General features: G+C 44.0%; 1 protein-coding gene across 1 annotated transcript in view; it reads right to left on the bottom strand.

Annotated features, from left to right (window-relative positions):
* Nucleotides 1-24,128, bottom strand: part of KCP (kielin cysteine rich BMP regulator) — a 622,724-nt gene that overhangs the window by 297,637 nt on the left and 300,959 nt on the right. The window contains exons 21-22 of the mRNA XM_078677796.1: nt 18,251-18,344; nt 10,286-10,368 (exon numbers count right to left, since the gene is read on the bottom strand). Coding sequence (XP_078533922.1) covers nt 10,286-10,368; nt 18,251-18,344 — 177 coding nt within the window. The remainder of the gene's footprint in view (nt 1-10,285; nt 10,369-18,250; nt 18,345-24,128) is intronic.

Raw genomic sequence — 24,128 nt, 5'->3', positions numbered from 1 at the left:
CTTGGTTAAGTGAGTGCAACGTGCAACATTACAGAAGTAAGAGTTACCCTTAGTTGTGAATAAGAGACACCTGTAAATTTACATTACAAACTTTCCACATGAAATTCACATTCTAAAATGAAATGATACCATGGAGCTGCAAGAGAGAAGTTATATATAGTTTGCTTCCAGCAGGAAGCTATGTAATACTCCTGTGACACCAGTCTCTTAAATTCATACATTTAAAATATATATAGTATATAAATAATATAATGTACAATAAATAGTTTTCACTAATTGTTCCTTTAGATAGATAGATAGATAGATAGATAGATAGATAGATAGATAGATAGATAGATAGATAGATAGATAGATAGATAGATAGATAGATAGATAGATAGATAGATAGATAGATAGATAGATAGATAGACAGATATGAACACGGACACACGTAAAATATATTTATGTGTGTGTGTGTGTGCATGTGTGGGTGTGTGTGTGTTTGTGTGTGTATAAAATACATCTATTCTAAACTCCAATACAACTTAAAAAAGACGAAATACAAATGTACAATTTTTCAAAATAAATGTAATTTAAAATATTATGAGTTCAAAAAAATAAATATTGTAAACAGATGCAAATATTTGCATAAACACATAAAAGTAATGCTATTTAAAAGTTTAGATTAAATATAGAGATCAAAAAATAAATAAAATGTGTGTGTATATATATCAATATATACATACATAATATATACACAATTATCACAAAATGTAATAATTAATTTGACTAATGTGTTAATAGTAAAATGTTAAACTACTCCAAAAACACGTTTTACTCAAAATATTATAATGATTCTTAAAATTTAATAAAACCGAACAATATTAAAAATAAATAATAATAAAAATACAGTTTCACTAACAGTAGGGAAAGTGTTGGACTTCAGAAGGGCTATATTTACTATTCCTACTAAGCTTTAAGCAACAGTACAGTAAATTGTTGAATTCAAAAGGGGTTAGGTTAACTCTTCTCACTCCTATCTAAGTAAAAGTAGGGAAAGTGTTGGACTTCTGAGGAATGTGATTTACTCTTTCCACTGCAGTAAAAGTAGGGAAAAGTTTTGCACTACGCAAACATTAGATTTACTACTTCCACTCCAGTCTAAGAGGCGTTAGATAAAGTGTTTGACTTTGAAGGAATTGCCTATGAGGATACAAGCTCTAATCATCAACTAAAAATATTTAAATACCTAACAAAATAAATATTACATTTTAATACATAGAAAAAGTAAATAAGATATTATTTAAGAAAATACCAATTGTTTTAGAAATACAAAAGAAAAATGTAATAAATATAAAATAAAATTACCTATAACATTCACTTGTCTAAAAACAAATAAAACAACATTATAAGATAAGTAGCAAATTATTTAATTCAAATTAATACTTTAAGAAATATATAATATAAAAACAAAAATCATTCAACAAACAAAATTTCAAAAACTTTTAACAATACATTAATTAAGAATTCAAGCAAAACAAATGACTAGCGTAATAAGTTTAACTGTAAAATTATACACAAATAATCAGCAATTTATTACATATAAATAAAAATATAAAAATAGTGTAATTTTAATTCCAACCACAAAACATAACACAATGTTAAAAGATATTACTATATTATAAGTCATGAACATATAAAAAAGAAACTACACATTCAAATAAATAAAACACTACACAAACTAACAGTTAAACAATTAAATATTTAAGATGGTTACGTAATTAATAATAAATTAAGTATTTATTTGACATAAAAATAAGTAATATTAAATGTAAATACATTTTATTTTAATTTACTTTCCACCTTATTCCCTTACAAACCCAACAACATGTTACTAAAATGTAACTTACTACTACTAATAATAAAAAGTAAGATTAACAAATGAAACTGAAAAATATAAAAATTAAACCATTTACATCATTAAAAAGCAATTAAATAACTAATGTACGACAAAAAGTGAATAACCGTTAAAATCAAATTAGTTCTAATTTAATTAACTACCTACACTATTCCCCTACAAACCCAAAACCCCAAAACTACACTATAAGTAACTAATTAAATTAAAAAATTAAATTACTAAAATCCTGGAAATTACAAAGTATATTTAAAAAATAATAATAACAATTATACTAAAATACTAACACTTAAAATTAATATATTAACTGAAACATATTACATTAATCATATTTTTTTTTCTCCAACTAAGGTAAAGAAAATTACATTAAAAACAACAATATTACTGATTCAATTCAATATAACTTTATTCGGTTGCAGAACAACCACAAACGTGTGCATAAAAGGATTACAATACTATATTTGCAGAAAGCTCATTTAACATGCTGAAATGCAGGACGTGACATGATACAAAGAATATATCACAATCAGAAAATGGGCTAAAATGCTAAATCAGTTATCCAGCCAGTTACAGAGACCAAAAAGCCCACAGGACATACACCACAGATACAATAATAATAATAAAATCAGTTTGTCAAAAAGGCATGTATCCCATGAGGAAACAGCTGCAAAAAGAAATAAACTTGCGCAGGTATGCGTCTCTTCATCCGGCAACAGTCTAAGAAAATGATAGGCTGCGGTACAGTGCCTAAAGTTTCTTGATTTCATAAAATGGACTAAACTAAAAAAAAAGTTTTTTGAATACATCGAAACAGAAAGTGCAGCCTAGATTGATTGGAGGTCCCATTACAAGGGCTTATTCTCTCCTCAAAATTTTGTTGGTACCCAAGGGTAAAACACAGTACAAATGTAATTGTGTCTGTTCAAAAACTGAATAAGAGAAGGCGCTCCCAGTTCCCTCTGCACTGCCACAAATAACTAGTGGAGGCGGCCACAGTGTTAAGGCTCAGCAAATTAACTAAATTGGGCTTCAAGGATTCAACCTTTAACTTGTCTTGTTGTGACTTGGCTAATAATAGTGCTAACATGTGCTTTATATCTAGAATAGCACATGAGGTAGTATCAGAAAGGGATTGGCCAATACAAATCTCTTCCAATGATTTTTTTACATGCCCTAGCCACGGATTTGATAAGCCCTTGTCACAGAATAAGCAGTCAGTGATAATGTATTTTGTTAATCATGCTTTCTGTGCCTGCGAAGTAGGCAGCCACAACAGGGGAGTCTAGTATGAATATAGTTGCTTAGATAAGTGAGACCCAACTCTTTACGGTAAATATAATGTGAAGTCAATATATGGGCAGCCAGGATTTTCCTGCAGAATTAGTTCTCTTCCTTTTCCAAAACCAGACAGTCAGTTATGCCCCAGGTACCCGTCCCATAAGAAGCTATTGGGGCACATTGGACGGCATATATTTGTAGCATGGGAGCCAATGCCCATCCACCTGACGGGCATGGAGAATTAACAAGGAACCAGCTGCTCTAGCTAGTTTTACCCTATTTTGGGAAAGATGGGGAGCTCAAGAGTCTGCTGCGATAAAGGTAACGTCCAGATAGAAAAAAGTATCTGTTCTTAATAAAAAGTGTGAACCAACTGTAATGCTGGAAATTTGAGAGCACTTGGGGCCACGGGTCATAATAAAAGATTTGGAAAAATTGGTCTGCAAATCTAAGTTGGCCATGAAGTGCACAAAATCTTGAAAATTATATTTTATAACAAAAAATAATAGTCTTGCCAATGATATTCCGTCCCACAATATTTTGGTAGTAACAATATTTTTTAACAATATTTATGTCCTATAATATTAAAAACTCAATATTTTGTCCAAACACATCATGCTGCAAACACAAAAATTCACATTTATGTAGCAAGACAAATAACTTACGCAACCACATACAAAAACAAACTTTTCAGAAAACTGATGAAGTGTGAACTGCACTGTAAGGAATCAAAGATGAACAAAGATGTGTTGCAGTATTAATTTTCCTAAACACTGTCAGTGAGTGCAGACTGCTTACACCAAAACTAGGTATAGAATTAGAATCCTGCATCAGTCCAGTCAAACGTATACAATCTCTACTCTTCCCATAGAGACACAGACACACAATAATATAGAGGGAAAGGCCCAGGTAGGAATCTGCCCCAACCCTTCTCTATGCCACATCTGATACAGATTCAGACTATGCAACTAAGTGATAGAATTGCACATCACTAAGGTACCAGTGTCCAGCATCACCCTCCCACCCCTCCCCTTCCCTCGTAGAAATCTACCCCAACTCTTCTCCAAGCCACGTCTGATACAGATTCAGACTAGGAAACTAAGTGATAGAAATGCACATTACTAAGGTACCAGTGTCCAGAGTCCCCCTCCCAACCCTCCCCCTCCCTAGTACCTCCTTAGCACGAGCCTCACTATCTTTTTAACAGTTTCCTGAATGGCCCCCTGACCCCTCTCGTATATAGAGGGAGGCTTGTTCAGTTTTGTTTGGAGGTCCTATGATTGATCATTGAGCCTCCTGATATCTGTACATCCTTTAAAAGCCCTGCAGGCATAGTTGGAGCTCTGCAGATCCTTTCAATTTGGGCATTTTTAGAAACACTTCGGTCTCACTCCTAAGCTTACCCTATTTCGGGAATCTGGCAAATTATCTTTTCATAAGCTGATCCACCTCTACCTACTGAACTCAGAACTCCATGAGAGGAAATCCATTGATAACACACAAAATGGCCACAATAAGGTAAACATAGAAAAGGGACTATTTTCCTTGATAACCTCTAACGGAAATAGATAGGACTTCATTGCCTGTACTAGTTAGCTAATAGAGCAGCCATTTTGGATTGTCTTCATGCATAACCCTGTTACTCTTTCCCCCTAATTGAGCAGCTCTTTGCAAGATAGTCTTCCTTTTGTTTACCCTCTGTGAATCTAGTCTTTACCCACACTATGGAGCGCACCAGGAATTTCACTTAATCCATCACTTAGCCTCCACACCTCTCAAAAAAAGCAGCAAAATGCTACAAACATAACTTATTAAAATCTCATCCTGAAACCCCTATCTATGACCCATATTCTCTATGAACAAAGGGCTCATCAAAAACGACATCATCTTCTTCACTAAAAGAAGAGCGCAATGGAGAAAAGCCTCTCCCGCTCTCTTTAAGGTTTCTTCCATGAAGAAAACAGCGCACGGATTCACTCTATCTATCCTACCCTCCACATTCTTCAATGCTGCAGCCACCGTTAACATCTATCACAATGGAATCATCCTCATACAATCTTCAGACCGAACCTTAATATGCTAGACCAAATATATATCCATTCACCTTGGAGAGAGTCTCGCTAACCCACCCCTCCCCTCCATCCAATCACTCTGAAATGTTCAACTCCCACCCTCATCCAGTCATAATTCAGGATTCCCAGTTATCCCCATCTGCTCCATTACAAACTCTAGACCTCAACGACTCTCAACCAAAGAACTCATCCCACCTTATATCCGCCTCTCTCCTTAACCCTACCAACACACTCTCTCTCTCTCCTCTCCCTGCACCACCTTCCCCACCCTCCCCCTCACCATACCTCCAAGCACCTCCCTCCAGCACGTCTACCCAACCTTTACCCCCTCTAAGTATGGCTTAGCCGTCTCTCAGTCACCTCACCCTACACCTCCGCCCCCTTCCCCGCCCCCCACCACTACTCCCAACTCCACCTTTCAGCCCCTCAACCTCACCTTCACCACCATAGATCCCGGCAATACCCTCTCTCCGCCCCCCACCCCACACGCCCTCCCACACCCTCCCCCTCACCATTTCTCACAGCACCTCCCTTCAGCCCACCAACCCCACCTCTCCCCCCACGGATCTTATCTTAGCTGTCTCGCTGCTGTCTCGCTGCCCCTTCATCCCCACCTTTACCACCACTCATCTCGACTTACCCGTCTCTATGCCACCTCACTCTACGCCTATTCCTTCCCCTCCCTCCCCCCTCACCACATCCCTCATGCCCTCCCATCAGCCCGTCAACTCCACCTTCACCACCATAGACCCTGACTCAGCAGTCTCTCAGACCCCCCTCCCTGACCTTCTCACTCCCCCCCTCCATCCACATACACCCAGATAGAGCACAATGTTTTATCAAGGGCCATGATTACCCTTCAAACAACCCCAAAGCTGCTACTACTCCGCCTATCCCTTCAGTCCATCTTTTCAATATGGACACTCTCAAGCTTGACTTCAAAGTCGACCAGATATTATCAGCCCTTCAGCAAGTCAAATCTGACATCCGAACCCTTCACGATCTGATCTTACAACAACCCAAGTTCTCTCGCAGTACACAGGAATACAGATCTTTCCCTCGATCCAAGAACCCTAGTCACACCCAACATCTACCTGCAAGCTCCAGGATTCAGGGGTCTCCTCGTTGGTGTACAGTGCCGCACCCTAAGGCCTCATCCCGCCCCAGCAGGACGATAAACCCGCTTTCTACTATAGAAGTAGGGGCCCTCCTTCGCTCATGCGAGCTGCCTCCCCCTACACTGAACACTGGTCATCCAGCTATCTTTCTTACAGAATCCTAAATTCAATCTATCCCTATCAATACACACAGAGCCTCCAGACACAGTTGAGAATAACCTCACTAGAATCCCCCTCACAATCAAACCCAACACACTACCCAACAAGATGCAACTAAATTGTATTCTCCTTAACTACAGATCTGCACTCAGACATGCAGCGGAGATAGCTGACTTACTACTTACTAACGAACCAGACATTCTGACCCTGACTGAAATTTGGTTAAATGATACTTCTACACCATTCATGGACATCTTGTTACCACCCAATTATGACATCACCAGACTCAACAAAATGGACAGGCCAGGAGGTGGGATAGCCTGCATACATCAGAGCAGCCTAACAGTGTCCAACTCCAATGCCCGGCCTTGTCTTCCTGTGAATACCTCTGCTTAAACATCGCCACTAATAACAAACAAATCTGCTCTTTCCACACTTTCTACCACCCTCCTGGAGATAACCTCACATTCATAGAGCAATTCATGGATATTCTAGCGTCAAATAACAACCATCAGAATAAGCAAATTATCCTGGGAGACTTCAACCTCCATTTGGATGACCAGAACGACCCTGGGGTAAATAGCCTTAAAGCCTTCCTCGCTGAACGTAACCAGAACCAAATATGTAACAGCCCTACACACGACAAAGGTGCAATTCTCGACCTAGTAATTTTTAATGTGGAAGACACACTGCTTGACTCGATCCTCCCTTGCGACTGGTCTGACCATCACATTATTTCTTTCCAAGTCTTAGAAGATATTAAACGTCTCCCAACACAACCCCTGAGATCTAAGATCTGAAAGAGAAACCTGAAAAACGTCGGCTCTATCCCTATATCATTAACTAACTTAAACGTTCTATGCCCTCCGGAAGACTTAAACGATGTCTAGGGACTGTCCAATCACTACTTCCACTCCATGAACAACCTTCTTGATAATATTGCTTCACTCCAACTGAAAAGAGTCTCCACAAAAGACTCAAAACCCCGGTATGTCAGGAGGCTAAATGAAGACAGACACTCTCTCAGATTACTTGAAAGGGGTTGGAGAGCCGCTCCCTCAGCTGAGCACCTTAACCTCCTAAGACTCTCCAGAAACTTCTATTTTAGAAAAATGAGAAAGTCAAAAACCGACTTCTTCGGGACGCAACTTGACCAAGCCAAGAACTGACCCAAAAAGCTTTTCGATCTTATTAAAACTCAAACCACGAGCATACCCAATAGACCAAATGCCATCCCTATTAATCTACCCAATTGTGAAGAATTTGCCTCCTTCTTTGCTTCTAAAACATAATCCATAAAATCAGAAGTACTCAAGGACCTCTTATCCATCTCAGACGTGGATAAGAATTCATCTGAGGCACTGGCTGGTGCTTAAACTAACATTCTCCCTAATTTGAAACTAAAAAAAAACGCAACTTGGTCCCACTTCAACACTTACAGTGAAGAAACTATACTAAAGACACTAACCTCTCTAAAACCCTCCAACCATTTCACAAACCCGCTCCAGGCTACCTACTTAAAAGATTTCATTCCCCTGTTATTACCTCTATGGACCAACATCATAAATTCGTTCCTCCTTCAAGGAATCATTCCAGACATCCTGAAAACTGGTCAGGTGTCACCGATCCTAAAGAAAACAACAGCTGACCCCTCGTACCTAAATAACTATTGGCCGATCTCTAACATACCTACGTTAGCCAAACTCATGGAAAAATGTGTTAACATGCAGCTGAACAGACACATTGATCAATTCAACTTGCTTAACCAATTTCAATCAGGTTTCCGAGCAGGTCATAGTACCGAATCAGCCATGACTCATGTAATTGACAACGCTCTAAAAATTCTGGACCAAAATGAAGCTTGCTTACTTATCCTTCTCGACCTATCGTCAACATTTGACACCGTCAAACACGACAACCTGCTTGAACTCCTGAAACACAGAATGGGTTTGTCGAATACTGTATTTAACTGGTTCGCCTCCTTCCTTCAAAATAGATCCCAAAGACTCAAGGTCAACCAATCCTTGTCCAATCCCATGCCAGTAACACTTGGAGTTCCACAAGGCTCCTCCCTCTCACTGACCCTTTTCAACCTGTTACCGTTCTTCTCAGCCTCGCTAAGATCCACTTCCATATGTATGCAGACGACACCTAAATATACATCAAGATCCATTCACTTGATGACATCAAATTAATCAACTCCACTCTACAAAAAACCCAAACTTGGCTGGCCGAAAATCATCTGAAACTAACAGCCAGATTCATCAATGTCCCGATTTGCGAGTCCTTAATAGCGATTATTAAGAAATCGCTATTAAAGACTCGCAAAATGGGATTCATGTAGAAATCGCAATATTATTTGCGATTTCTACAGCTTCCTTATTTGCGATTATCAAATTGCTAATCGCAAATAAGGAATGACTCCCCATTCATTCTTATCGGCCTAAAGTGCATTTTTCTAAGTTTTCGCTATTTACCACGAAGTCAGACTTTGCGGTAAATAGCGGACAAAAATAGCGATTTCGCAATTCAAAAATAGTTCATGAATTGCATTTAAGGAATCTCAAATAGAGATTCCTTAAATGCAATTCCTCGCAATTTGCGATTTTTGCATTTGGGGTGATGAATCCCAAATGCAAAAATTGCGCCCGCAAAGGGCCAGATTCTCAGAATCTGGCCCTTTGCGAGCCGATTTTCCGTTGATGAATCTGGCTGAAAATTCCCTCAAAACGGAATTCCACCTAATCGCCCCCCCTAACAAAACTCCCACTATCCTAGACTGGCTGAAGCACCTAACAGCTCTCAAAGGTCAACCGCTCATCGTTGATTCAGCGAAATCACTAGGGATTAAGCTTGACAGCAGCTTAAAGATGCAGAAGCATATCAGCAATTCCACTAAAGGAGCCAACTTCCACCTGAAGACCCTGCGAAAACTGAAACCCGTTCTGCCAGCCTCCGATTTCAAACAAGCTGTTCAAGCCCTAGTAATACCTAGAGTGGAATATGGGGCGATAACCTTATGCGGCCTTCCAAGGTCATCGACAGCCCCACTAAGAGCCACTATCAACTCAGCCGCAAGACTCATCACAGGTTCAAAAAGAAACTCTCACATATCCCCTGACCTCAGAGCCCTCAATTGGCTACCATTTGATGCCAGAATTCATCTTAAAATCGCTTGTATAACTCACAAGGCCCTTCACCACAATTCCCCGCACTACCTAGCTCGGAAACTGGAGCTCTCTGCTGGCAGCAGAACCTCCAGGAGTGCCAAGACACTTCTTCTAAAACCACAACGATTTGCCAAGAAAAAAACTTATATGCGTTCTTTCTCTGGTATGGCTCCTAGGATTTGGAATAGTTTGCCCACTGACACAAGAACAAACCGGTCCTCTGCCTCCTTCAAAAAAGAAGTGAAAGTGATCCTCATGGCTCAATTCACGTTATCTTTGGCCATCTTTGCAAATTTTTCTGTATAGTATACCTATCTATGTCTATGTGGTCAATAGCTGTCATATGATCGTCCAAGTTAGTTGATTTCCACATGTATAAGCTATGTGCTGCTGTTACAACTATTTCTTGTTTTTCTACATTGTGTTTTCTTCTTACACTTGACTTGTAAAGCGCTCTGATACTCGTAAGAGTCTTTTGTTGGCACTATATAAATCCTTCAGAATAAATAAACATTCCTTAGGGTCTAAGACTGTGTTTCTTGCTCTTAACCATTCACACTGAAAGTATTCTGCAGTGTTCCACTATACACTTACGTCACAAGTGCAGAGGCTGCAGGGATCCTTGCTGTCTGCAAAAGTCTGCTTATTCTGGAACTCCCTTCCATGATAGAAGCAACCTTCAGAAAACAGAATAAATGTGAGAAATCACGTTGACTTGTGCATTGCTTAAGACTGGTTCTTTGAAGGGCATATGTAGCATGCAAGTGAATGATCCTTAACCAAACCTTAAAAATATGGCACTGGAATGAAAGGAATTAAAATATAAGGAAATACGCCTCAAAATATAACCAAGCAGATAACTTGTAATTACTTAACATTTACAAGGACAGAACACAGGGCACCCATGTTAGCACATTCATTGAGAAAACCTGATTGCTTGAGTCTGTGCAGAAGGAGAAATGTATAGTGAGTTATATGTTTAAAGCTAATATCCACTATTCTCAAAGTCACGAGTTTGAATTCTGGAATGGCCAACTGTTAGAAATGGGATTTCTGGTAGGCTAGGGCAAGGGCTGAAGCAAGGCAAAAATCTCCACTCTAGTCAGGATAAGGGAGTTACACTCCTAAAATAACCCCAGTTCAACCCTTTGGTAGCTTGGCACGAGCGGTCATGCTTATCTAGAGGCAGTGTGTAAAGCATTTGCACATAACCCACAGTAATACAGTGTACGCACTACTAAAGAATACACCAGTTCAGAAAAATATCCAATATTTTTATATAATTAAAACAAGACCAAAAACAACAAAAATCCACAATACTATATGAAAAAAAAGTCTGTAGTTATCAAAATAAATTGAAAACAATGTTCCTCGATGTCCGTAGTTCCGTCCGGGGCTACCACGGCGTCGTGAACAACAAATCCAACAGTTCTGGCTGGTCGCGGGGTTGCGGGCCAGCTACGGTGTTGGGAAGACCCGCAAACAATACCTGAGAGATGCAGGGTGATGAGGCCCTTGAAGTCACAACTGCGTTGCAGGTTGAGCTCCTCTCTGATGGAATCAGGAGCGCTGGCGCCGGCAGGCGTCGGGTGCTGCGGTGGGAAGTGCAGCAGTGCGGCGAGCGGTGCCCCCAGGTCGCGCTGCGAGCAGCGGCTTTGTGGCGGCGTCAGATGGTGGCGTCGGTGAGACCAGGGTCGCGGTGCGAGATGAAGGCGGTGCTCGTCAAGGTGCTGGCAGGTCACTGTGCAAGCAGCGGCGTCGTCGTTGCTGAAGCACTGTCGTAGGCTGCCGAGGGGGAGTCGATGGTGTCGGCATCGGTGGCCAAGGCTGCGGTGCGGGATGAGGGCAGTGCTCCGTGTGACTTAAGAGCAGCGCCCTCAAACCACGGTGCAAGCAGCTGCATCGATTTCGGCATGGAGCGGCGGCGTCGGGGAGGCCAAGGCATCCTCGAGAGCAAGGCGGTGTGGAGCACGGTGCCCACAGGTCACGGTTCGAGCAGCGGCTCGGTGGCGGCATCAGCAGGCATCGTTGCTGAGACGAAGGTCGCGTTATGGTGGTGCTCTCTATGTGAAGTGAGGCGGTGCGGAGTTCAGTACCCACAGGTCGCGGTACAAGCAGCTGCTCTGTGGCGGCGCCAACAGACGTCATCGGTGAGACCAAGGTTGCAGTGCAGCGTTGCGGCTGTGCCCTCTGCGGTGCCTTCAGGACATGGAGTCGGCAGCGGCGTCGTAGACGTCGTCGAGTTGCTGTTCCTCTGATGCAGCACAAAACTCACAGTCCCCAGTGCTGTGGGCAGAAGAGCTTGAAGTCTTTGCTGTTCCTGAGACTTCATGAACAGGGGGCAAGCTCTACCTTCAGCCATTAGATAGACTCACAAATTAGGTTGCAGAAAGTCCAGTCCAGGCCTTTCACTGCCCAAGACAGAAGCAGCCACTGCAGGTAAACCCAGAAAAGCAAACAGCAAAGTGGTGGTTCCTCCTCACAGCTTCTCCAGCTCTTCTTCTTGGCAGTCTTCTTGATTCAGATGAGTTCTAAAGTTCAGGGGTTTGAGACCCAGTATTTGTGTCCAAGAATCCTTTGATTTTCCAGGCAGAGGGTGTCTGTGCCCGGCCAGACCCAGTTGGACCTTCTCTGGTGTAAATTCCTGGCAGGAGGTGGAGACAGCATTTGTCAGGGGAAGACCAGGCCCTTTGAGGTGCAAGGAAATCTCCTCCCCCATCGTAGCCCAGGTCTATTCGGCCCTTTCCTGACTTACCTAGACTATCTGGAGCCCCAACCTTCTGTCATCCAAAACCCAGACAGGCAATCCACATTCCAGCAGAGGCACATGGGATGACTGAGCAAGAAAATACCCACTTTCTAAAAGTGGTATTTTCAAACGCAGAATGTAAAAATCACCTTCACTAAAAGATGCATCTTTAATAGTTTAGGCATACTACATTTTATTTTCTTACCAAATTCCCTGGGCCTGTTATGTTTATAAGATGTTATAAACAAAACCTCCCATTCTCTCCTATGCTAGCCTTGCAATAGTGAAAAACGAAATTGGCTGTAATTCACTATTAGGACATGCCACACACACCAGGGCATGTCCTACCTTTCACATACACTGCACCCTGCCCACAGAGGTACTTTGGGCCTACCTTAGAGGTGCCTAACATGTTAGAAAAGGGAAGGTTAGGGACTAGCCAGTGTGTGCACAGGCCAAGTCGACATGACAGTTACAAACTGCGCGCAGACTCTGCCATGGCAGGTCTGAGGTACCTTTTCTGGGCTACTCACGTGGGTGGCACAATCAGTGCTGCATGCCCACGAGTAGCCTTTTGGTTCACATCCCTTCACACTCAGTGCACTTTACTAGGGACTAACAATTAAATCAAATATCCAATTGTGGAAACACCAATCCATAACACAATTAACACAGAGAGTGCCTGCACTTTACCACTGATCAGCAGTGCGAAAAGAGCGCAGAAACGTTAAGTCAGCCAAAACAGGTCAAAACCGGGAGGTCAGAAAGCAAACACTCAGGGGAAACAAGCCAAAAGATGACAAGTCTAACACCAACTTACCTTTCATCCTGATGAGCTTAGTAAATTCAGTACTAATAAATTGGGTTATAATAGCACCTGATATTTATGTGGTATACAAATGGTGGAACTGAGGTATGAAGCACTGTAGGATACTGGCCATCTACATAGTGCACCAAAACGAGGTACACTGTGTAGGGAGACCAGGCAACCCCTACTGGTTTACAGAGGCACAAGTAACAAACCCAAATGCTGTCTTTTGTGGTAAAGTGGGCAAGTGTGTAGGCTCATCATAGGGTAGTGCTAAGCATTTGTTGTACTCACAGAGGCAATAAATGAGACACACACTCAAGAATAAAGCCGACACCAAATTAGAAAAACAACACGCACTTTTATATAAATTTCAGTATGAAAAGCTTTGTTCTCAAGCAAGAACTTCTTGAGATATTGATTTTTACAGGTAAGTAAAATGTTCACTTAAATGCCTTTCTAAGTGGTAATGTTGTCCTATGGGAAAAATGGAATATACTGCATACAGTTACTTGCAAAAGGTTTCTGGGTGTCTCCTACAATACTTCGGGTGGTAGGGAGCCAAGGTCCAAACTACCACCAGCAGTTACTCTTTACCTGCCCTGGAGTGACCAGGTGCGGAGGTGCAGGTAGGGTTGGTAGCTTTGCATACTACCTCAAAGGAGAGAGGGGATCCACCTAGAAACAGGATGCAGAGGGACACTTGGGGATAAGTCCAGGAGCTCCGGTTCGTTAGGGCCCTGGGAGCAAGGAAGCACAGTCGGTTCTTGGGAACCCAGGCCGGGGCGTTCAAATGCAGAATTGTTGGGTCGGATGGGCTTGTGCGTCGTGGAAACTCACAGTTGTTGGTCTCGTCGGTTGAGTGGATAAAAATCAGAACAGCTGTCCAACTCTCGAAGTGTGTCTCTACAGTGCTTACTGCCCCTGAAGGCTGCTCGGTCTTGGAGTCTTTGGAGTCCGGAATGGACTCAAACAGTCTTTGGTTGTGGCAAGGTTCCGGAACCCCAGGTATTAGTGCTGTACGGCTCTGGTTGGTTGTGACATCTTCTCACTTGGTGGGGAGACAGCTCCAACCTCCGGAGCACAGTGACCTCTTCCTGGGTGGTCACTGTGTTGGTGAAACCAGAGAGCAACAGAACAGTGGACCAGACTTTGCTGTTTGGTACCTGCAAGCTCCAGGGAGGTAGCTCCTCTACTCCAAGGAAGATTGCTGGCACTCTGTGAATTGCTGGCAGTCTAGCACGGTTCACTGTAGATGCACAGCAGTAGAACGATTAATTTGTTGCGAATGTCGGAGCAGGTGCAGGGAGCTGGTCCTCACAGTTTGTGCTTTCTTCACTTTCTTGTGTCCATAGAATCTCAGTTCCTGGTGTTAGGGGTGCCACCTAAATACTCAAATTAGGAGTGTTAAGGGCAGAGTATGGTTTTAGCCAATTGCTACTTTCCATTTGGGTGCCTGCACTATGTAAATGACCAATTCCTGTGGCAAGTTGGCATAACCCTGACCCAGTGTATGTAATTTCACCAAAAATCAAGATGGTGAATTTCTACTTTTCATTTTCGCTTCAGGTAGCCCACCTTAGAGGTGGAACTAGCCTGATAGTGAACATGCCTCACGACTAGCTAATTTTCCCACCAGTCCTGGTGCCTAATGGGCCTGGACTGGGGGTTGCATTTCCCCAGTCTGGTGACTTTTCAAAAGCAGCAGAAACCTTTGAAGCCTCCTGCCTTGATATGCTAATTAGTAGCCATCCTATTTGGAGGATGTGACAACAAGGCCTTGACAACCAGGCTTGTTTCTGCCCTCAGAAAGCATGCTCTCACCTGCAGAGGGTCAGACACTGTCTGTGTTGGCAGGCTGGTCTACACCAGTCAGCCTGTACACTAGAGTTTGATAGGTTTTCAGGGGGCACTTATAAGATGCCCTCGGTGCATGTTTTAAATAAATCCACTACTGGCATCAGTATGTATTTATTAAGACAAGGTATTTGATATCAAACATGTGTTTCAGTGAAGCCATCATGTAGCTGGGTAACTCGTAATGAACATTGCCCAGTAGTACATGTACTTAACATAGCTTCCCTGTTTGCTTGTATTATCTAGCTATTGAACTGGACAGCACAGGATCAAATCTGCTCATGCAGCTATGACCTTGCATGTAAGATAATAAACACTGCCTTAGGGCTGTGAGGTCTGCTGTAGGGATGATATACATATATTGCATGCAGTGTCTGGGAGCATGGCTCACAGGGTGTGCGCCATGTTGTGTTTTCACTTTTGTCTGCACCATTTCACGCAGCCTGCAATGGCAGTCTTGCTTGAGCTTGGTGGTGGGTCTCTTAGGGTGGCACAATACATCCTGCAGCACTTAGGGACCCTCTTTGGTAACCATGCTATAGCTACCAGGGGTACTATTTACTAGGGACTTACAGGGGTGTTAATGGTCTTGTCACTTTTGGAACAATTGTACAGTTACCTTGTTTTTGGGAAAGAACACTGGCACTGGGAACCTGGTTAGCTGGAGCCCAGAGCACTTTACAGTCAAAGTTGCATCAAATACCACGAGAAACATGGGGGTGACCATGTCAAAAAGGTGCACTTTCCTGTAAGCACTATAAGCAATTTAATATTAGCCAGAACAACAAAGTGGCACTTCTGTTGCACTGTTCCCTAGGTTAATGGTATTCATAGACTTTGTGTTTTTTTATTAAGTTAGTTTCGGGAAAGTATAATTTAACTAAGATGTAGAGAGCATGATGTTGCAGTAATGACTCCTAGTTAAAAATATGACATGCAGCACAGATAACCTTTCTGCAATTGTTGCTGTGCTGGTTAGCAACTCGGACAGCTGAACAAAATCTTTCCAAATCTCACGATTTAGGGCAGAATTGTGTTCCAAATGTCAGCCATGTTCATTTTGTACCACTGTCTTCGAACAACAGCTCCTTAAATGGCACTGCTTAATAAAGCGATTAACAAAAAGTAAAAGCTTTGGAAGCAGAACACATACTTTACCATGAGTGGCAGCTTGCAAAAATGATGGAAATAGTGAAATAAATAGTAGTCCTGGAGTTGCATACTCTCCAAGACCTCCACAATTGTCTCTGATTCCTGCCCAAGCACTGACACTGAAATGGCGATTACCAGCATTTGGGATGATGCCCTCAATACAGGGAGATGGTTTGTGGATGTTCCTGGTTGTCTGAAATCCATCTGTGGTGTTCAATAACACAGAAAACTCTAGCCGAATATCATCACCAGTGCCTGCACTTACTAACGTGTACCGAGCTCCTCTGGTCAACATCTTGAGGGGTTCTCAGTTGTGTGTCAAGTGCAAATGGGTGACCCACAAATCTAAATCAAGGAAACAGAAATTATTGCAAATTGCAACTCTGTCTGAAGCTTTACTAAGAGTTCATGGATTACAACGAAATAGCTCTAAAATCCAATGCCATGTTCTTCGTGCTTAATAGCCTTTTGATCCTAGTCTCACCCAAGAAAACAAATATCTGGCAACTGAGTTGTTCTCTCAGGCCAAAGTAGATGTGGTGGTCAACAATTGCTTCTTTCTACCACTCAGCCTCAACAGGATTAAATATCTATCCTCTTCTGATGACCCACCTTTCTCTATATCAACCTCCCTAGATTGTTGTTTAAGAACACTTTATATGACAAAAATGCAGGCACACTGATCCACTTCAAGTGAAAGTGGAGGAGGAATCCATGGCCAGTAAGTCTATCACAGGCAGACATGAAAATGTTCTCAAATTTAAAGCCATCTATCTAGGGTCCGATTACGATGTCGGACGGACCTGAATCTGCCTGACATCGTTTGGGAACTGGGACCGAACGACCTGCTGTCGTCGGCCCCAACCCAGCAATTAGGATGCAACTGAACACCGATCGGTCGCATTTCTATTCTTCAAAATGGGAGCATGCATTCCGAACAGAATGCATGCTCTCATTGTAAAGAGCTGAGGTGCAGTTCATCCCTGAACCCTGTGGCAAGCAAGTGCCTGTCACCGGTTGCAGGAATCAACAGGGGAGGCACCACAGGTGCCCCCTAGGCCGTCATCTGGGGGACTTGCACCCATGGGGACCCTGCTGGGGGCCCCCAGAGTCAGATTCGCACAGCCTTTCTGTGTTGGAAAGGCCGGCAAAGAAAGGCTGTTGGAATCTGCCATCGTAATCCCTCAGGTAGAAAGAGCCACCCGAGGGATAACTGGAGGCTTTCCATACGACAGACGGGCTCTCAGAGCCCATCAGAGGCTATTCGGAAATCCGGTCCGGATTCCTTTCCGACTGAACCCATCAAAATGGGTCCGTCGGAAAGGAATCCGAACAGCCGATTAATATGCCATAGGAATGGCTCCAACCGAGGGTCAGAGCTGATTACTACAGCATTATAATTGGGCCCCTAGTCTTAAAGTGCCAAAATGGAATCTCTATTTGTCATTCTGTGTCCAATGTTGTGCTCCAATGTCTAGTTTAAGCATGGACAAATTTCTGCTGTTCCTCCCTGTAGATTCTATAAAGGAAAACTAAGATTTCTGGCTAGGCTGGTTCAACATGGACCACTCACTATTAATTTCTGTGCTGCCCTAAGCACCATCAGATACTAGCTCAAAACATATTATTAGACATGGCCATTCTACCACCAGCGCTATTTAAGGTTACTGTGCGCGCTAATCAATGTGAGTAGTCAGTCAGCTGAAATGGTTTTTGTTTACTTCCAGAGTTTTATTGTTTGCTCTGTTTTTTAGTAGTCAGGTCGACCAGTGGTCATTATATGCAGTCAAATTCTCTTTCTTCATTTCAGCTACCGAATAAGCCAGTCAAGGCTGCAGGTGGGCAACACAGGCTATCGAAGTGTTACAGATCCAACAGTCCCCGAACAAACATTCAAAATGCTATTTGTAATTTTAGAACATAAATATTCTTAACCATTAAAGACAAAAAATTCAGGCTTTGCAGTATAATAAGCTGTATGGTCCATACTCACCATCACACACTGGGCAGCAGGTGCCAGCCTTTGGCCTCTCTGGAAATGAACACTGCTCAGCACAATCTTTCTTTCTACAAAGAGCCAAGCCTTCCTGTGAGGGACAAAGGACAGTATGAGTAAAGCATTCACATATTATTCCTGAAACCCTTTTGCAATATCACTATTAAGGAATTCTCTACTTATTTTGACCAGAGACAAGATGAGTCAGCTCAATGAAAAGGGCTCTGACTCTAAATATGGCCCATTTACTTGCTGTCTAGCTTAATTTGACCAAATCGTCGCCACAGTGCGGATACTGTGAGGTCACACATGCACTTGATAACAAGCATTTACAATGCAATGGTTTCGCCTTTGGAAAAGTTAGACCTATTGGCATTGTAAATGACAAAATTTGTATTTATGTGTTGGTTTTGAAAACAGATAAATAAATGGCATTTTTTATTTTATTTTTATTTATTTAGAAGTTTGTAGAGCGCGCAGCTACCTCAGACGGAGGTGTCCCGGCGCTGAAGACAACATCTCGTGCGGTTCAGAGAGGTTCAGGAGGAAAAGAGTGGACTAGATCAAAGAGAAGAGCCAGGTCTTAAGTTTCTTCCGAAACAAAGGCTCAGAAGTCAGGAATCTCAGTTCTGTTCGTAGGTGATTCCACAGTCTGGAGGTGGCCACTGCAAAGGCCATTCCTCCAGTTCGTGCTAGACGGAAACGGGGGCAGATCATTAGGCGGAGATGGTTAGATCTGAGATTTCGGGATGCTTGTGAGATCTTCAGTCTGTGTCTCAGGTAGGCGGGGCCTCGACCATTAAGAGCTCTAAAAGCAAGGGTCAGGGATTTAAACTGAATACGTAGTCTCACTGGGAGCCAATGAAGTTTGATCAGATGGGGAGAAATGGAGTGACGGTAGGGAACATTGCAGATCAACCTGGCCGCTGAATTCTGTACTGTCTGTAATCGATTTATAAGATATGCCGGGGCTCCAACATACAGACTATTTGCGTAGTCCAAATGGGAAGTTATGAGGGCATGGACTACTGTCTTGCATGAGTCTAATGGCAGGAAAGGGACGATTTCTTTAATCATACGGAGCTTTCCAAAACAAGACGCTGTGACTTTATTAATTTGGGTCTTGCAGGAGAGGGCAGTGTCAAATTGGAAGCCCAGATTGCGGGCAGCTTGGACAGGTACAGGGGGAGGATCTAATTCAGCCGGCCACCAGAGGTTGGAAGAGATGGGGGATTTCTGATTAAAAAATAAGACTTCTGTCTTATCTGTATTCAGTTTTAAGTTGTTTGATGACATCCAGGCGGCGATATTTACCATGCAGTGGCGAAAGTTTAGCAAGGAGCTTTCAGAGTAATCTTTGAAGGAGAACACCAGCTGAGTGTCGTCAGCATAGAAGATCACTCTGACGCCCCATGATTCCACCACTTTTGCCAGAGGCTTCAGGTATACATTGAACAGGAGCGGGCTAAGGGCAGATCCCTGTGGAACCCCCATGTCAGCGGTTTCTTGGTGGAAAAGAAAGGGCCCAGCATCACTTGTTGGAATCGATCCGTGAGGAATGATTTGACCCAGGCAAGAGGGGTCCCACCAACTCCCACCTCCTGCAAGCGTGTAAGTAGTGTTTCATGGGAGATGGTGTCGAATGCTGCGGATAGGTTGAGGAGGACCAGCATGGCCTCCTCTCCCCTATCCGTGCACTCACGAATCGACTCGGACACTTCTAGTAGAGCTGATTCAGTACTGAAGTCCGGCCTGAACCCTGACTGAGAGTCGTGGAACAGCAAATTTGACTCAAGATAGTCGGACAGCTGTTCTTGTACTGCCTTCTCGAGCACTTTGGCTGGTTTGGGTAGGAGTGAAATCGGTCTGTAGTTGCTCAAACACGTTGGATCGACACCAGCTTTTTTTTTTATGGGAATTAGCAACGCGTGTTTCCATACGGAAGGGACAACACCTGAATATAGGGAGGAGTTCCAGATTTCAAGCAGGGGGTTAATAACTAGCGGGGCGATCTCATTCAGGATCAGAGCCGGGGCTGGGTCCAGCGGTGAGCCTGATTTGCATTTTAAAAATAGATTCAGGGCATACTCCTTGGTGAGTGGTTTAAACGTTGTAAATGCTTTAGTACAGGTGGTGTCAGGATCTAAGGTAATTTCTGTGCGATTCTGAAGGATTATTGCCGTAATGTTGGCAATTTTTTCCGAAAAAAAGTCAGATAGTCCTTCACTAAGTGCTTGGCAGGGGGTGACGGGAGCGGACAGAGCAGTGGGATTAGTAAACTCTTTAACAATGTTAAAAAGGGCCTTAGTGAGGGGAGGAGCCAAGATGGCGATCGGGACGGACGCGTAGGCTCCCGGCTCCGTGAACCTCCGAGCCCCGCACAACTATCCTGCACACCATCCTGACGTTGCGCTATACTCTGTGTTGGGGAAGAAGCGCTGCAATCGATGACGCAGCCCTGATATCCCTGTCGGCCCCAGAACCGGAGAAATTTGCGAGGGCAGTCAGCGGCCCTGAAGACCCTGGAGGCGGGACATAGGCTGCAGAAAATGGCCGGGTGAAAACAACGGCAGCGACCATTTGCACTGGTGCGGAGTCGATCCGTTGGTGTGCAGTGACCATCGGCCGGATTTTTGCCGCGGACGCCCTAATTGGTAAACAGCGCGACGGTGCCTCACCCCCCGAAACGTTGGCCTGGAGGACGAATATATGCCTGCGGAGCACATCAGTTAGCTGCTCCGACGCTGCCTTGGATTCGGCCCTGTTTTTGCGGGCCGCTCCCGAATTTTCGGCTAGTGCCCATCGGGGTGAGGGTGACCGATGCGTGTGACTTCTCCTTGGGTGTCTGCCGTCATTGTCTTGACGAACCGGAAAGCGGCCGTATTGAGCTGATTCGCATCTGACCGCCTCGCTGTCCCCATTAGTGATGGAAGCGCCAGAGTGTTGCCTGGACGGGGTGGAGACTGCTATCCTGGCTATCGAGGTACAGCAGGGGGGAGAATATACACAGCTGAGTCGCGCCGCGATGCGGGAGACCAGGACTACGCTATCCTGCGGCGATATCCTGGCTGCTATTTGTGCCTTTCGATCTGCCTGGGAGCATACCTCCTGTTTGTTGGGGAAGAAGCTGGATGGTATTGCGCTTCTGCTGGGGCGCTCACGGTCGGATTGCCCCCTGGCCCATGGGGACCGGCCCCACACTGCTGTTGAAGGATGCGCCGTGGCTGCCCCTCAGTCCGGAGGGGTAACTGTGCTGCTGGAATGTGCGGAGAATTATGATCAGTTATCCATGGGCCTGTGCTATTCTGATGGTCTCCCTTTACGACAGACGATGGCTGCTTCGCACTCTACATTGCTGCCTTCGCCCCGTGCTTGTCTACAGCGGCGTTTGTCTCCTGTGCCTGCTTCTTCTGTCCTTGTCTTCGAGTTTCCGATGTGGACTACGTGCACTGGGACTGTTTTGAGGAAGGTGACCGTAGGTACTGATGTTCTTGTTGGTGGCCAGCGACGTCCATCTTGTAGGTCTGTGCTGCTTCTCGCCCTTGCTTGGACATTCCTTTTTTCTCCACCGGCTGAACTGAGACTTAATCGGCAGACATGCCGTAAGGAACTTGAAAGGTCTGGCCTGGGTTAAGCTGTATCCCGGTAATGTTGGCATTTAGGGGGCTGGCGGGGGTGGGGGGCGCGCGTTATCTTTGATTCGTCTATTTGTGCACTATTTTGATATTTCTCCCCATCACTGCTTGATTTGCTTGATTGCTGAAGTGACTATAGGTCCTGGGGTTGAGTGCTTTTGCGGGACGGGGTGGCCGGGAGCCCATATTGATGGCCCTCCTCCAGCTTTATAAAATATCTTTTCTTCTCTTTCTCTGACTACATTTCGGGTATTCCTTGTGGGCGACAGGCACGCTGCTAGGGGGGGGTTAGGCCGTAGCCTCTGCAGAGGTGCAGGGTGGGGGGGGGAGTTTCTTTAGTTTTGTCCTTTTTCAGTTTCTATGGGCCTCTTTGTCTCTTCTTCTTCCGTTTCTTGTTTTCTTTAGTTTCTCTTCCTTTTGGGTCAGGGTGCTGGTTGGGTATTGCGTTTTTTCTCCATTTTTGATTCATATACTTTTTGTACTCATTATTACGGTAACTCCTTGTTCATGGGGTGGGCGTTGACTGGTGCGAAATATGATTATGTGTTACTCATCCTGATAAGTATACTCTAGCAACTATACCTCGATTATGATTAATTGGTCTGTTGATATTCTGTTGCTAGCGTCGCTCACTCCCTGTTTTCGCTTGCTTGTACGGCATCTGATCCTTCTTATTTTATCATAGTAAAATTAACCACATTGCATCCTGTAGCTCAATGGTCATGTTAAACTAAGTGCTGCTTTGAAATACTGTCGTCTTTACTACTGGGGGACTGTTGAGTTGTTTTGTTGCTTGCGGATGTGCTAATAACTGCCTCGAGGCCGGCCAGGTGGTTGTAGGCCCGTATATGTACGTTGATCATGCACAATAAAGGTTTTAAAAAAAAACAAAAAAAAAAGGGCCTTAGTGGAGTTTTTTGCGTTAACAATGGTTTCTGCAAACTATACACTCATGATATTACGTTTGAGTTTGTGAAACTCTTTAAGGGCCTGTCTGTAAAGAGATTTGGTTGCAGAGTCATAGGTCCGACGCCATAGGTGCTCCAGTTTTTTACATCTGCTTCTGTTTTCCCTTAATTCCAGGGTGAACCAGGGAGCTGACGGTTTTGATCTGCGGGAGGTGAGGGTCTGTAAGGGCGCCACTTTCTCAATGGCGGTCGTGAGATCTTTATTAAATGTAAGCACCGCTGCATTGAGATCGTCAATATGTGAGTCTGACCTATTCTGGTATGTTTGCTCTAGGGCAGTACATGAGATCTTGTGCCATTTTCTGCCTTGTGCTCTAATGGCAGATTCCTTCTTAAGAGATTGGAATATAGACACCTCGAACGGAATCAGGAAATGATCAGACCATGTCAGAGGTGTGGAAGGAAGAATTTTAAGCTTCATACAGTTAGAAAAGATTAGATCAAGGGTGTGTCCTGCAACATGTGTGGGGCCACTAACCCCTTGTGTCAGATTTATACTTTGCATGGAGTCTAGGAGATGGGTGGCGCGACTGCAGTCACTTACATCTACATGATGGTTAAAGTCTCCCAATACCGTGAAGTGAGGGTGTTTAAGAGACAGATCTGCGGTGACTGCTAACAGTTCAGAAATGGCAGGCTGTGGGGTATTAGGGGGGCTGTAAACCAGGATCCCTGAAAAGATGGCTGAAATGGTGTCCGAGATGGAAAAATATAGTGCCTCTATGGGCCCTATATTCGTGATTTTTCTCGACGTGATCGTCAGGTGAGTCTGTAGGATTACCGCGATTCCGCCTCCCATCTTGGAGCCTTCGCGGCTTATACCTGTAAGGCGGTAGCCTGGGGGCAAGGCGAGGGAAATGTCTGGGTTGGAGGAGTCTTTAATCCATGTCTCAGTCAGGAACAGAAGGTCCCAGGACATGGAAGACAGCAGCAGCCAAATGTCACTAGCGTGGCATGGTAGAGAGCGACAATTCAACAATCCCATGGAGTATGTTTTTATGGGTTTGGGATGAGTGATTAATAAGTCATGGGGGCATTTTGTATAAGGAGAAAAGGAGAAAGGGCAGCTGTTACATTTAAACAGGAGAGGGCTGGTCAGAGAAAGGTTGCACTGTGTAGAGGTAGTGCAAGTTGTCTTTCCTAGATCGATAAGCTGTGATCTAGACCAGACCTGCCTCTGTGCGGGATGGGAACCGGCAGCATGGCTGGCCCTAGGCCCGGAGCTGGCGCGTACGGGCGCAGACGGGCTTGCCTTAGGCGCGCCTTTGGCGC

The sequence above is a fragment of the Lissotriton helveticus genome, chromosome 1_1, assembly GCF_964261635.1.
Source record: "Lissotriton helveticus chromosome 1_1, aLisHel1.1, whole genome shotgun sequence".
Taxonomy (NCBI): Eukaryota; Metazoa; Chordata; class Amphibia; order Caudata; family Salamandridae; genus Lissotriton; species Lissotriton helveticus.
The sequence above is the reverse complement of the archived record's forward strand: the minus strand, read 5'-3'. Positions and strand labels throughout refer to the sequence as shown.